This window comes from Polypterus senegalus, chromosome 2 (genome assembly GCF_016835505.1).
Source record: "Polypterus senegalus isolate Bchr_013 chromosome 2, ASM1683550v1, whole genome shotgun sequence".
Taxonomy (NCBI): domain Eukaryota; kingdom Metazoa; phylum Chordata; class Cladistia; order Polypteriformes; family Polypteridae; genus Polypterus; species Polypterus senegalus.
The window spans coordinates 14,926,896-14,942,056 of NC_053155.1; the positions used below are offsets into that span (position 1 = coordinate 14,926,896).

General features: G+C 37.1%; 1 protein-coding gene across 1 annotated transcript; it reads left to right on the forward strand.

The window, feature by feature from the left end:
• Nucleotides 1–6,051: 6,051 nt before the first annotated feature.
• LOC120524253 (olfactory receptor 1-like) lies at nucleotides 6,052–14,028 on the forward strand. The gene is made up of 3 exons (XM_039746111.1): nucleotides 6,052–6,191; nucleotides 12,492–13,207; nucleotides 13,838–14,028. The coding sequence occupies exons 1-3, from the start codon at nucleotides 6,052–6,054 to the stop codon at nucleotides 14,026–14,028; spliced, it is 1,047 nt and encodes a 348-aa protein (XP_039602045.1).
• The last annotated feature ends 1,133 nt before the right edge of the window (nucleotides 14,029–15,161 follow it).

Genomic DNA, 15,161 nt, shown 5'->3' on the forward strand with positions numbered 1-15,161 from the left:
CCTCTGTCTATTCTTCTGTCTTTGTTTGTATTTACTTGTAAAGCATTTGCTATTTTACAATTTTAATCTATACTAATAAAAGGCAAAGCCCTCACTGACTGACTGACTCACTCACCCACTCACTGACTCACTCACTGACTCACTCACTGACTCATCACTAATTCTCCAAGTTCCCGTGTGGGTAGAAGGCTGAAATTTGGCAGGCTCATTCCTTACAGCTTCCTTACAAAAGTTGGTCAGGTTTCATTTTGAAATTCTACGCGTAATGGTTATAACTGGAAGGTATTTTTCTCCATTTACTGTAATGGAGTTGAGCTTGAAAGCCGTGGGGGCGGAGTTTCGTGTGACATCAGCACGCCGCCCACGTAATCTCGTGAACTGACTGTCAACGCACTATGTTGAAAACCAGGAAGAGCTCCAAAATGCGCTGAAGAAAACATGCATTATATAATTGAGAAGGCAGCGAAACAATAAGAAGCGAGCGAGTGACATATACAACCATATTCATCAGTGCAGCTACTTCGGAAACAAAGCAAGGTATAAACCTAAACTTTAAATTAAGTTAATAGACAGGCTGCCGCTGGCGTTTTTCATGCCCACGGGTAATGCGGGATACAAGTTTAATGAGAGGACGCAGGATATAAACGAGAGTTTTGATCACTTTGTAACTAAGTTAAAATTGCAGGTGAAGGGGTGTGCTTATACAAATTCCGAGAGACAGTGTTTGTGAGGGATTGACAGTTAAGGCGGGTGGAGGAGTCACGTCATCAACTCCCCTCCCATTTACCTAATTTCGCTCTGAGCTAACGCCGTCTTCCGAAGCAACTTCGTCACACTGCCACCTAAAGTCAAAACTTAAATATATAAAGTCAGCGTCGGAATATATAAACTCAGCTCTGGAATATATAAAGTCAAATCTTGAATATATAAAGTCAGCGTCGGAATATATAAACTCAGCGCTGGAATATATAAAGTGAAATCTTGAATATATAAAGTCAGCGTCGGAATATATTGTCACGCGTGGGTCACAGATTTGCACAGAGACACAGGAGGTCATAGAAACAAGAAGGATTTTTATTCAAACACTGCCAACACATGAGCTTAAACGTGCTCCATGACAAGTCAGAGATGACAGTTCCGCTAGGAGCAGAGAGAGAGAGTGATAAAAGCAAGCAAACAATCAATTTTCAACTGACAGGCGCTGCACAAGGCTTTTAAGTTAGCGGAGTATCACGCGAGGTTTGCATTACGAGTTATAGCGCAAGTGAGAAAGTAAGGAGCAATGTGAGGGTAGTCTGTGTTTCAGGGGTTGTGGTTTTCCCAGAGGCGTCTATATCTTCTTGGGGTGCGATCAGCCCTCCAGCTCACACCCTCCCCCTCAGCTTTATTCACATTTCCGTGAATCAAGTGACTCTCTGTACCAGGTTCATTTAGTCTTGATAATACGTCTGCGTTGACGTGTTCAGAACCTGGTCGATGTTTTACTGTGAAATGGTAAAAGTTGTAAGCCCAGAAACCATCTCATGAGGCGACAGTTTATATCTTTCTGTCGGTATGACCATTGAAGTGGAGCATGATCAGTTACCAAAGTGAAGTTTCGTCCCCATACGTAATTGCGAAGCCCTCCAGCTCACAATATAAAGTAAGCGCTGGAATATATAAAGTCAAAACTTCAATATATAAAGTCATCGTCGGAATATACAAAGTCAGTGCTGCAATATCCATCCATTTCTCAACCCGTTGAATCTGACCACAGGGTCACGGGGGTCTGCTGGAGCCAATCCCAGCCAACACTGGGTGCAAGGCAGGAACCAATCCTGGGCAGGGCAAATGCATCATTTTCAAAACATTAACCGAACAGTGTTTTTTTAATTTATTTTTCTGAATACGTTTTTGTTAACTTACTTCAGTTCAGAGTCGTTTCAATCAATATATTTTGACTTTGAGTTTATATATTCAGGAATGAGTTTATATACTCCGATGTTGACTTTATATAATCAGGAATGACTTTATAAATTCCGACGGTGACTTTATGTATTCAAGTTTTGACTTTATATATTCCAGCGGTGACTTTATATATTCGGGAATGACTTTATATATTCAAGTTTTGACTTTATATATTCCGACAGTGACTTTATATATTCGGGAATGACTTTTTATATTCTGACGCCAACTTTATATATTCAGAAAATCAATGTATTTGCCTGTTTCGCACCCCATAGTATATGTGTGTGTGTATATATGTACACATGTATGTATATATATGCCAGCAGCACTCATGACAATGACAAAACAATTACGTTGTCAATCATGTTACGTTATTATTAAAATGTTTCCTTTTCTTTTTACTTCTCCGCTGCCAAGCGTGGGTATTTTGCTATATATATATATATATATATATATATAGAGAGAGAGAGAGAGAGAGAGAGAGAGAGAGAGAGATAGATATAGATATATATAAATATGACAACAACACTCATGTCAATGACAAAACAATTACATTAACAATCATGTTACGTTATTATTAAAATGTTTCCTTTTCTTTTTACTTCTCCGCTGCCAAGCGTGGGTATTTTGCTATATATATATATATATATATATATATATATAGAGAGAGAGAGAGAGAGAGAGAGAGAGAGAGAGAGATATAGATATATATAAATATGACAACAACACTCATGTCAATGACAAAACAATTACATTAACAATCATGTTACGTTATTTTTAAAATTTTTCCTTTTCTTTTCCATAACTTCTTTTATACACTACTTCTCCGCTGCGAAGCACGGGTATTCTGCTAGTTAGTTCTATAAACTTAAAGGTGATAGTTTGGTAGAGAGGTTAGTGCTAATGCTTTATTGTTCATGTCCCCATGAGTTTTGCTCCAGGTAATCCAACTTTCATCATCTATTCCAAAAGTCAGGTCAAGTCGACACGTATATTGAGTACAATACAATTCTTCATGATGTACGGGTTAGGTGAATAGGCAATTCCAAATTGTCACTCTGTGTATATTGACGAGTGTGTCCTCTACCCACAGCTTTTTCCTATATATTGCCTGTCATGGCTTTATTGGATTACTGGATAGTGCAGATGTGAGAATGCTGTTTTATATGATGGAACATCTCTGTGCTGAAAAGTTTAACTTTACTAACATTTGTACAGAGTAGAATTTTACCTGCATGTCTCCTCAGAAGAGAAAACCAAAGAAATAACACACACAAATAGGCACAAACACAGGAGACATGGAATGTAACATTTACAATTTATTCCATAGTTTCTTAAACTTTGGGTCTGGGTTCTAGGTTGCCACTTTTTGGGTGGTAACTCATCAGTGTATTCAAAGGGAAAGGATCACGAATGGTTTGCGAAACTCAAGCAATCGAAATTGATCCACTGTGGCTTTTGTCGGTGACCTAATGGTCATCATGGAATGATTCTCCAAGACACTAAGAATGGCAAGATTGGGTCACAAGAAAAAAAAAGTTTAAGAAACACTGGTTTATCTTATTGCTTGTAGTAATTAACCCATTGATTGTCATGGAAATTGTTCTTATGATTTCACTTATATGAACACAGAAGTTTCTAGAATGTTAACAATGTTTTTTATAGGATGGAGTGATATTTATATACTATCAACTAAATTATTGTGCAGGAGACAAGTGAAATAATACAATAAAGACCAATGCAGGACAGAAGCAAGAAAATTAGTGGACAGGTGAGACTCAAACTATAATGTTGGTGATTTGTAGTTGAATGTCCTACCATCTACGCTAGACTGTAACTGTAGTAGAGCAGCATTATGATTGCCCATTCCTTAGGATTTTTTTTCTATTTTTTCATGAAAAAATGGTGATTCTGGTTATTTCTGGACCTCAGGTCCATGAGATTCATTCATTTGTGAGAGCCTTTTTTCCTCATATCATCTACAAATAATCAAAATTTCCTGGCAGTTAGACGATTTATGACAAGTAGCTTTATTCTTCTGAATTTATTTTTGCATACAAAACATAAATATGATCAAAGTAAAACATGAACACAGACAGGACTTGAACCACAACACTACTTTTTAATAGTTGAATGTGCTACCTTCTATTCGGCAACTGCTGTAGACCAACACTTAGTTATATTTGAGAACTACTTAGGGCTTTGTATGAATTTTTCAGGAATAAATCAACTCTTTGGTAGGATGGCTTTTTTTTTGGACTTCATGGGAATGAGGCTGATTCATTATTGAAAATCGGTTTTCCTTAGGATTTCCTTAATTTATTTGTAGACATTAAGTCAGTGAGTCTGTGATGCCTGGTACTTTTGTACCCAGGCACAACTCAGACTTCACTTGTGGCGACCTAACTACCTGCAGCCATTGGCATCTTCCAGCACGTAAGGCACTGATATTCAAAACCGAGGATGGACTAAAGGAAAAGTGAGGACACAACAATAGTAATCAGAACAAAGTGCATTTCATTAGCGTCCAAAGCATCAGTGTTCAAAACTGGTGCTGCAGTTCAAACTTTTCAATTAATAATTATTCATAAAAATTGGGGCTACTGTTTGATTAAATAATGTAACCTTGATTAAAATTGTTAATTCAACTTATCGGTGCATTAATCTCAATTTATTTAAATTCCTTCGTGCATATTAATATGTTTTTATAAAGTAGAAATTCACTGAGGGATTAATTTGTAATCCAAAACAGTTTTAATAATCACATGCCTACACATATTAGTTTATTGAAAAGTTTTGTGTAACAGAAACAATTGAATAAACAGTTTTTTGTTTATTTTGTGCTGCATCAGAACGCAGATTAGTCTGGAACTTTAATTCAATAATTCTGTCTTTAAAATGATATGAAGATGAAAAATAAGATGTTATTGTATTTCTGACTGTTTATTGACCAGTTGCTTAAGTAGAACAGTTGCTTTGCACTGCTTGTTTAAGGGATGATATCCAGATACAGAAAACACAAGTATTGGCAAACATTTCTTTTTAAAATTAACTAAATATGCTATTATGTTATACAATATAATTCGTCACAAGCTGTCCTTTTCCTTTGCATTTTTGTTTCTTCTAGTGGAGATATGAAACTCATACTTGTAATCGAAATAAATCTATTTCTTCCAACAAAGAGAAAATTGTACCACTCATTATTACTCAATTCTGGATCAAGAAAGATGGTAATATAAAGCAGGACAAAGTGAAAAAAAATCTTTTAAATGTGTATTGTGGTTTTTGATTCTACAGGATAGCCGGAGAGAGTTATTTATTTAGATGTTTTAAATTGCATGTCATTTATGATTAGAAAATAAATCTAATTCGCTATCTTACCCTTCACCCCAAATGTACAGAATCATCAGCCTTATCAATTTGCATGCATTATTGCATAGTTTTATTGGTTCTAGTATAATATACGCTAAAGTGGGTTATAATGTAGGCTACGGTTGGTAATATACAATTAATTAAACAACAACAGCATGTCATTTCCACTTTAGAAGAAGTCTGAGTGAAGTATAACAAATCAAGTGATACCACTCTGTGATAACTGATCTTTAGTTGCTCAGACATGCGTAGGACCTGCACCGGGCTGTTTCAGGTCTGGTATTCCTCAGGGACTGGGCTGACCCACGACGTTCTGTCTCCCACTCAGACCTGCACCTTGACAGCCTCTTTTACAGGCACATTTTGATTAGCAGACATCACCATAGTGATGACACTGTGTGTATTGTCTTCTTCTGTACATTTCGCATTTATGTTATTAACTTCACTGTGTGAATGCACCATCACTAGTCAATCTGACCAAACACGCAGAGTCTGTCTCTCTCTGAAACATTAGATGCTCCACAAAACTTAAACTAATTTACTCCAGTTGTATAACTGGTTTAAATTTTAATTGTTCTCATGTTATTCACGTTGAAGAGCTAGTGTATACATGCGACGATGAGGAAAGCATAGTGCAAGTTCTTTGGATGCTAAGCTCAAGAATGCACAATCATTTGTGCTTTATTGAGAAAAAAAGGCGTTACATAAACTTAAAGAATCAACCTGCTGGCTATGGACTTTGAAGCTGCTGACCATATCATTGATCGCATCATCAAGGTTACATATCAGTATACCTCTGATTGGCCCCTGTACATTGAGATCTTTAAGGATTTCAAACAGCTTGCGAAGCAGACATCACTGACATATCAAAGGTGATACTGAGAATTTGAATTTCTCGGCATCTTCTGACAATAGTGACTAAAGTTTGTTTTTTTCATTGAAAAACAACTCACAACTTTTCATTGAAAACCTCACAGAATTCTAGTAAATGATCAGGGAGAAAATATGTTTTTGCAATTGTATTTTGTGTACTGCATTTTATGGGTACTGTGTTACAAATGGTGCATATTAGCAAAAATATTATTTTGTTATAAAGAATTCCATGCATAAAACTGTATTTTGAGCAATTGTTAGAGAAAGATTACAGTTTTTGGTGTCAAGGAAACCTAACCCCCTTTTTCTCATTGGTTCGATTTATTAACATTCTTGTTTTTGACTTCTGTGTTTATCCCAGGAATGTAACCGCCTAGAAAGATGAGGGTTGTATATTTACGAATAATAGTTTCTAAACATTTTATTCTAAATTTACAATAGCATATATCAAACACTTACAATGATTTGGTCATTACCATAAAAAAATGAATTGGACATTAGTCTAATTTTCCTATCCTGTTGTCTAAAGCTAAGACCATTGAACTTTAAACCTCAAAGTTGCCAGTGCAGATGGAGTTTCATGACCTAACAGAGGCCATGAATTTGAAAGATGTGTGCAAATAACATTTTGGAATTTGGTTTGCTGTAGAAAGGAGCTATCTATATATGTAAAATGGATTGTCTGTATGACTGTCTATATGTCTATGTGTTCCCTATAAAATCTTAAACATTTTGACCAATATGGATTAAACTTTCCTTAGTTACTTTTTAGATCTAACTGACAAGATAATCTACCATGATATCTGGACCACCCACCTCTTGACACATGAAAAATGTCAGTACAACTAAAACTGGCACCTGAGGGTTTTCTGGGTCACAGATAACAAATTCAAGAATGTGAATCTATCATGGCTACTGTATGGGGGGAGGGGACAGTCTTTTTTTAATTGAAATGGCTATTTTGTTGCGTGTTTTTCCCTTCACATAACCCTCCCCACCCAAAAAAATGGTAAACACATGTTTTAGTTGTCTGTAAGGGTGCGGAGGCAACTGGGCGACAGTCAACTTGGCGAAAAGACAACTCAGCAAAAGACAATGAACTTTATTCTGCAGACGGAACAAACTCTATCTTACATTATCTTCTGCAACCAAAATTGCTAATCCTTTACATAAATTGAATTGATTGTAATCGTATGATGTTATTTAGAATACAAAAGGTGACCTGTGAGTATGACTTAAGGAATATCTTTACTCTCAATGTATTAGGACTCTTATAAAGCAGGTGATTCTGTGGATTTTCCAGCACCCTACGTTGTCATTTAAATATCATTAAAAAATGTCTTTGAACCTAACTATTACTTAACTGGTAAAGGATGTCGATGAGTTTAATTTTCAGTGAATTGTCATTTGCTGAGTTGTCTCTCGGCGAGTTGTCCTTTTGCTGAGTTGTTTGCCACCCACTTGTCTTTTTACTGAGTTGTCTGTCGCCCAGTTGCCCCTGAATGGTCTGGAAGCCCACTCTGCGCCACTGTTTACAATGCATTCAAAGTACTGATTGTTAACATATGGATGTAGGTAACATTCAAGTCATTGACGTGTGTGTCTTTAACAGTTTTGGGTGTTTCCTCCACCATACCTGCCCAAAACTCCACAAAAGAGGGGAAAGGCAAAAATATTGAATATCGTAAAACATTAGATAAATTAATTAGCCATTTTGCAATAATACATGTTTGTACTTCAAGGATCAAGGATCTTTTATTGTCATTCAGTACTCAGGTCCCAGTAATTAAACAGTGCCCTATAAAAAAAACTTCACAATAAAAAGTACCCCATAAACTGCATAATAAAAGTATCACAGATAAACACAATAAAATAGAGTGAAATAACATTAATACATAAATTAGAGTAAGATAACTAGAGTTAAAAGAAATGTTATTGCAGTATGCCCTGTAATTAACAGCAAGTAAGAAAAAAAGGTAGCAGCAGATAGTTTAAGTTCATCAGACTACTAAAAACAAAATGCAAAATATAGTATAAGTCCCACAGAGTGTACAGTCTGATTTAGTGATGATGTTTAGCATCCATGAAGAAGCTGTTCCTCAACTTGGTAGTGCTCACCTGGAAGCTACAAAATTACCTGCACTGCAAAAAATGAAATCTAAGCAAGTGAAAAGTATTTATTTGTTCATGAATTATTGACTTATCAAAACTTTGCATTTGTGATTATTTAGCTTACATTAAGAAATCTTTCAAGTAAATTTTGCTTTCCCAATTTGTAGATTTTTTTGCTAAGTAAAAGCAAAGCAACTCCTATTTAATAATTTTTTAAAGGAGTGGGGCAATCAGTCAATGTGCAGGATGAGTGACATCCTTTACAATACAGGAGGCTTTACTGTCCTCGATAGCGGGTAGGCTGAGCAGACTTAACCACCCGCTGCTGTGATGTCCTGCCTGCAACCGAGCAGCTGCTGTACCACACCTTAATACGGGAAGGACTGGAATGATAATAGAGGTCTTAAGGCATATTGGTACTGATGCCTGGGACAGTGACTAAAATGATACACTCTATGAACTTGTAAATTAAATATCACTGAATTAATTTGAATATGTAATTGTTTCATTTTCACCGTTCCACAAAGCCTGATGATGTAGATATAACAACCCCAGGCAACAGCAAGTAGTTTAAGCTGGATTTGCAGTATATCATAATGCTTTGTATCTTGAAATTGTTTTTTAGTTACACTATTAAATCCTAACAACAGAAGTTGTGTTGTGAAAAATAAATCTTACTGCATCACTACGTGTGAAACATTTAAACCTACAACACTACCATAATACTACACTATAAAATTCTTTTTGCTGCATGAGGCTTTACTATTTCTTAAAAAAACTTTAATGGAAATGAAACGGTAAAGGCCAATTAATAAAATACTTATACTAAAATAAACAAGTTTAGCATAAATTAGTTTTAATTGAAAGAGCCATAACATCATGCCCTGCCGTCCATGGAAAGAAGGCTGTAATACTGGATGGGTGCGAGCGTGTATTTGAACTTGAGACTTGCGTCATAGTCATTTTGTTAAGGTTTGAAGTGCTGCAATGCCTCTTACTGGTCACTATATATATATATATATATATATATATATACAGTGCATCTCGAAAGTATTCACAGCGTATCACTTTTTCCATATTTTGTTATGTTACAGCCTTATTCCAAAATTGATTAAATTCATTTTTTTCCTCAGAATTCTACACACAACACCCCATAATGACAATTTGCAAAAAGTTTACTTGATGTTTTTGCAAATTTATTAAAAATAAAAAAAACTGAGAAATCACATGTCCATAAGTATTCACAGCCTTTGCCATGAAGCTCCAAATTGAGCTCAGGTGCATCCTGTTTCCCCGATCATCCTTGAGATGTTTCTGCAGCTTAATTGGAGTCCACCTGTGGTAAATTCAGTTGATTGGACATGATTTGGAAAGGCACACACCTGTCTATATAAGGTCCCACACATGACCGTTCATGTCAGAGCACAAACCAAGCATGAAGTCAAAGGAATTGTCTGTAGACCTCCGAGACAGGATTGTCTCAAGGCAAAAATCTGGGATAGGTTGCAGAAATATTTCTGCTGCTTTGAAGGTCCCAATGAGCACAGTGGCCTCCATCATCTGTAAGTGGAAGAAGTTCGAAACCACCAGGACTCTTCCTAGAGCTGGCCGGCCATCTAAACTGAGCATTCGAGGGAGAAGGGCCTTAGTCAGGGAGGTGACCAAGAACCCGATGGTCACTCTGTCAGAGCTCCAGAGGTCCTCTGTGGAAAGAGGAGAACCTTCCAGAAGGACAACCATCTTTGCAGCAATCCACCAATCAGGCCTGTACGGTAGAGTGGCCAGACGGAAGTCACTCCTTAGTAAAAGGCACATGGCAGCCCACCTGGAGTTTACCAAAAGGCACCTGAAGGACTCTCAGACCATGAGAAACAAAATTCTCTGGTCTGATGAGACAAAGATTGAACTCCTTGGTGTGAATGCCAGGCGTCACATTTGGAGGAAGCCAGGCGCCGCTCATCACCAGGACAATACCATCCCTACAGTGAAGCATGGTGGTGGCAGCATCATGCTGTGGGGATGTTTTTCAGCGGCAGGAACTGGGAGACTAGTCAGGGTAAAGGGAACGATGACTGCAGCAATGTACAGAGACATCCCGGATGAAAACCTGCTCCAGAGCGCTCTTGACCTCAGACTGGGGTGACGGTTCATCTTTCAGCAGGACAAAGACCCTAAGCACACAGTCAAGATATCAAAGGAGTGGCTTCAGGACAACTCTGTGAATGTCCTTGAGTGGCCCAGCCAGAGTCCAGACTTGAATCCGATTGAACATCTCTGGAGAGATCTTAAAATGGCTGTGCACCGGCGCTTCCCATCCAACCTCATGGAGCTTGAGAGGTGCTGCAAAGAGGAATGGGCGAAACTGGCCAAGGATAGGTGTGCCAAGCTTGTGGCATCATCTTCAAAAAGACTTGAGGCTGGAATTGCTGCCAAAGGTGCATCGACAAAGTATTGCGCAAACGCTGTGAATACTTATGTACATGCGATTTCTCAGTTTGTTTTTTTTTTGCAAAAACCTCAAGTAAACTTTTTTTCACGTTGTCATTATGGGGTGTTGTGTGTAGAATTCTGAGGAAAAAAAAATATTTAATCCATTTTGGAATAAGGCTGTAACATAACAAAATGTGGAAAAAGTGATGTGCTGTGAATACTTTCCGGATGCACTGTATATATATATATACTGTATATATATAATGTGTGTGTGTGTGTGTGTGTTTGTTTATATACACATAGAGGCCTGCCGTACCTGCAGAGGATTGGTCCAAGGGCCCCCATAGATACCAAAATATGTGGATGCTCAAGCCCCTTATATAAGATAGAGTACTATTTGCATTTCATATACAGTACACAAGTCATCCTGTATACTTTAATTCATTTGTAGATCACTTATAATACCTGACAATAATGTATATTATATCGTTTAACTAATAAAGAATTTGGCAAGACACTTTCCAAAACATCTAAGATTTTTATTTTCTTGTGGAGGGATAACATTTTACTGTCCTTCTTAGCATTTGAGGGATTGCTCTGACCACTTAATTGCTTTTTAGAGGACATTTTTTCACAGAAATAAAGGGTATACACAATGTGACAGCAAGTTCTTCATAGCACTTTAATGGCTTTTACTTTAGGAAATGCGGGTCAATACTTGCCACTGTGCACTTGTGTGTCCCTGTCAATAATAATGGTTTTCTCAGTTGTAACTTTAGCGTTTAACACTAGAATCGCTGAAGCCTACGAAAAATCTCGGAATCTCAGGCCACCTTATATTCCTTTGCACCTCTCCATCAGCGTCTTTTGTTTTGCAAATGTGTCAACCAGCACAAGCAGCAAGCAGCCTGCTATCCCATTCCCTCCCACCACCGCAGTTCAAGTCGGTCAAAAAGTTCTCCCAGCTCAAGTCTGTTAATCTGAGTGTGAGGTTCCTGGAGTTGTATAGGGTAAATAATATATCGTTATTTGGAATACATAAATTTCATGTGTGTTCCGTGTCTACAACGATATGTGTAAATATATGATGAAAGGAAATATGAGGCAAGAATTATTGAACACATACCTAAAACAGAACCTTTTTTCATGTTATAGTACTAATGACAAAATTTTGACATTAAGTGTATAATGTGTGAAGACTGAAGTCCAAATATCAAATAAACACTTTCACAAAAGATACACATACAACAAAGCAAGTGCACTTTTATTCAAGAATATAACTGAAGAAAAAGAAATCGGGCTAGGGTATGACATTAACACGATAGCTTGGGTGGTGCAGTTAAAAATTCTGCACTGAACCACCAGTCACTAAAGTGACAGAAAAGGGTCATTGTGTTAATCTGAACAACTCCTTCATGACAGGTGAAAGGTGACTGTTCCATCTATTTCACTTATTTTGTTAACCAGTAGCTAAAGATTCCCAATATTTCATATTAAAAGTCGTCATTGCTTCACTTCTGCTTCATAAGTCTATGACATGTTGCAAGCTAGCACAGTCTCTTGAGTTTTTCCATATTTCCATTCAGAATGCAAGTCTTCTATAGCATTCTCATCTCACTGTGAATATCTAAAGTAAAACAGTTCCAATCCCAAATGTCTTTTTGAGCATGTCAGAATTAATATTTTGGACTTTTAAAACCTATTTGAAACAGTACAATTGAGTAAAAACACAAATAGTCTTTTTTTATTCTTTTCAGGTTCAACAAGACAGCGTCAACAGTGAGCAACATGACTGTTTCTGTGTCTGAATTCATCTTGCACTGTCCCATCAGTTACGAGCAGAGAGACCTTACAGTATCGATTCTGTTCTTTATCTACTTAGTGACTTTACTAGGAAATGCGCTGGTAATTTTGGTCATAATAATGAACCATCAGCTGCAAAAACCAATGTACCTGTACATTAGTACTTTAGCAGCTATAGACTTGATTAACAGCTCCAACCTTATCCCTAAAATGATAGCAGTCCTTTTTGATTCAGCAGCCATTCCATATGGACCTTGTGTGTTGCAGATGTATATCGTTTATCATTTGGAGGTGGCAGAATCCCTTATTTTTGTGTTTATGGCAGGTGATCGCTACATGGCTGTTCTTCATCCTCTTCGATACCCCTCACTTGTCACAAACAAAACTGTTTGGATTACGGTTTTCCTGTCCAACTTTATTAGTGCCATGGTGATCACACCATATGTGGTATATGTCAATGAAGTCCATTTCTGTGTCACCAATATTCTGCCATACTGTTTCTGTGACTATGCCACAATGATTCACGTATCCTGTGGTACAGATCCCAAGTATTTAGCTACATTGTCCACCACTGCTTCTATTTTCTGCATTGGTCCTATTACACTAATTTTGTTTTCCTACATTAGAATTGCACAGGCAGCATTAAAGATCACTTCTAGTGATGGGAAGAGTAAAGCGCTAAGCACTTGCCTTACCCATCTACTGGTGATGGCACTTTTTTATGTACCGATAATGATATGCTATATATTGCCAGGAGTAGGAGTGCAACTATCACAGGAGCTTTATAATATCCTGGTAATTATAACCACAATTGTGCCTCCAATGATGAATCCCATAATCTACAGTTTCAGAAATGCAAAAATTAAAAATTCCATTTACGAACTTTTTAAAGCAAATAAAACATTGCCAGCAGTTAATTAGAACCACCATATTCAGCTTGAAATTACATCTTTTACAAATGTGTGCTAAAACCTAATATGCTATACACTGCTGATTTTAACACAATCCAATTCAGCTTTTCATTTTTGTAATGATCTTCAGTGATGGAAGAAAATTAACACATGATGCAACATCAGGTACTTTTGGGGACTTACTATAGTTAACTGTTTTAGAACTTGAAACACTTCAGTTCTTTTACTTCATCAAAAAGAAACTCACCCACAAATTCCCAGAATTGGTCAATATCATGTGAATAGGATGTAGATACCAAATATATTGCTAGATATCATAAGCCAACAGTTTAGTAAATCAGTGGCATCCTGCTGAGTTGATTGAGTGGGTATTTCTGGTGTTTATTCAGGTCATTTGGGTGATTTTCTTTTCCTCCAAGGCATCATGGCAGATTTTCAAGACAGAATGATGATTGCGTTTTTCTACATCGATGAACTTGTTCATAAAGAGTTTCTTCACCAGGAACAGACTGCTTATGAGCAACATTATGCTGAACTGCTGAGGCATCTTCAGGAAAACACCATGAAAAGAACCTCCTGAGAAGTGGTGCACCCAAAACAGGATTTTGCACCATAACAGCACACCTGCACACACCACGCTGCCACTCAGAGTTTTTGACCAAAGATAATGTTGTGGTTGCTTCACCAGGTCTCACTCACCATGACTTCTTTTTGTTCCCAAAATTAAAACTGAAACTAAAGCAAAGAAGAAATTCAGCAGAAAATGCTCTAGAGCCGGTAACACAAGATGAGTACAGCAAATATTTCCAGGAATAGGAGAAGTGCTGGGACAAGCATATAAAATCTCAAGGAGAGGGTATTGAAGGGGCTCAAATGGAACTGATGTAGGTTTCATAAATAACATTTTTTGAAAAATTTGGGGAATTTTTAGGTATAAATATAATACATATATTGATACATATGTTTCTGATGTCTTCACTTGTAACTGAAGGGAATATTGATAAAGCGTACCATGCACAAAGTCACATTTAGAGTTTATGAAGGAAAACACAAAATCTGTATGTTTTAACATTTTGGTAATCACTTAGAAATAAATGTCAAGCTCGAGGCTGCATGTAGGAAGCTGGCTGTGTTATCTATGCTGCAAAGATAAAGGAGAATTACTGCTTAGCTAACAAGCTGCATGTACACAGGAGGGTGAGTGTTGGTGGGGGAATGAGGCTTTAACCAATTAGAGTAAGGAAAATGAAGCATGCAGCAGATTGCCAGTACATGATTTTTGTGGTTTAACAAATCAGTGAAGCATTATACTTTGCGATCAAGGTGCCTCGCTTTGTAGGCAATATGATGTATTCTTTTCTATTATACAATATAACTGAGATATGCACATCTGTTATGTGAGCTGTGTGGGCATTAATAAGACTCTATTTCTGCTCAGGGACCATCCCTCCTGCTATTCCATTAGCTGCAGGTATGCCCCTTTTCACTTTGCAGCGATTACTTACATCGTTTAAATTTCTACCACAAGTTACACATAGAATACCCAAAAACAGGATGCCCACACAAATCGGAAAACATACTAAAACATGACCTGCTGTCTTTGTATCTTTTAGTAACTAAAAAACACAGAAGATTATTCATGTGAAAATGAATTGCAATCCAATTTGTTTACTGCATTGAAATGTAATGTATACACATGTGGCATATTTCATT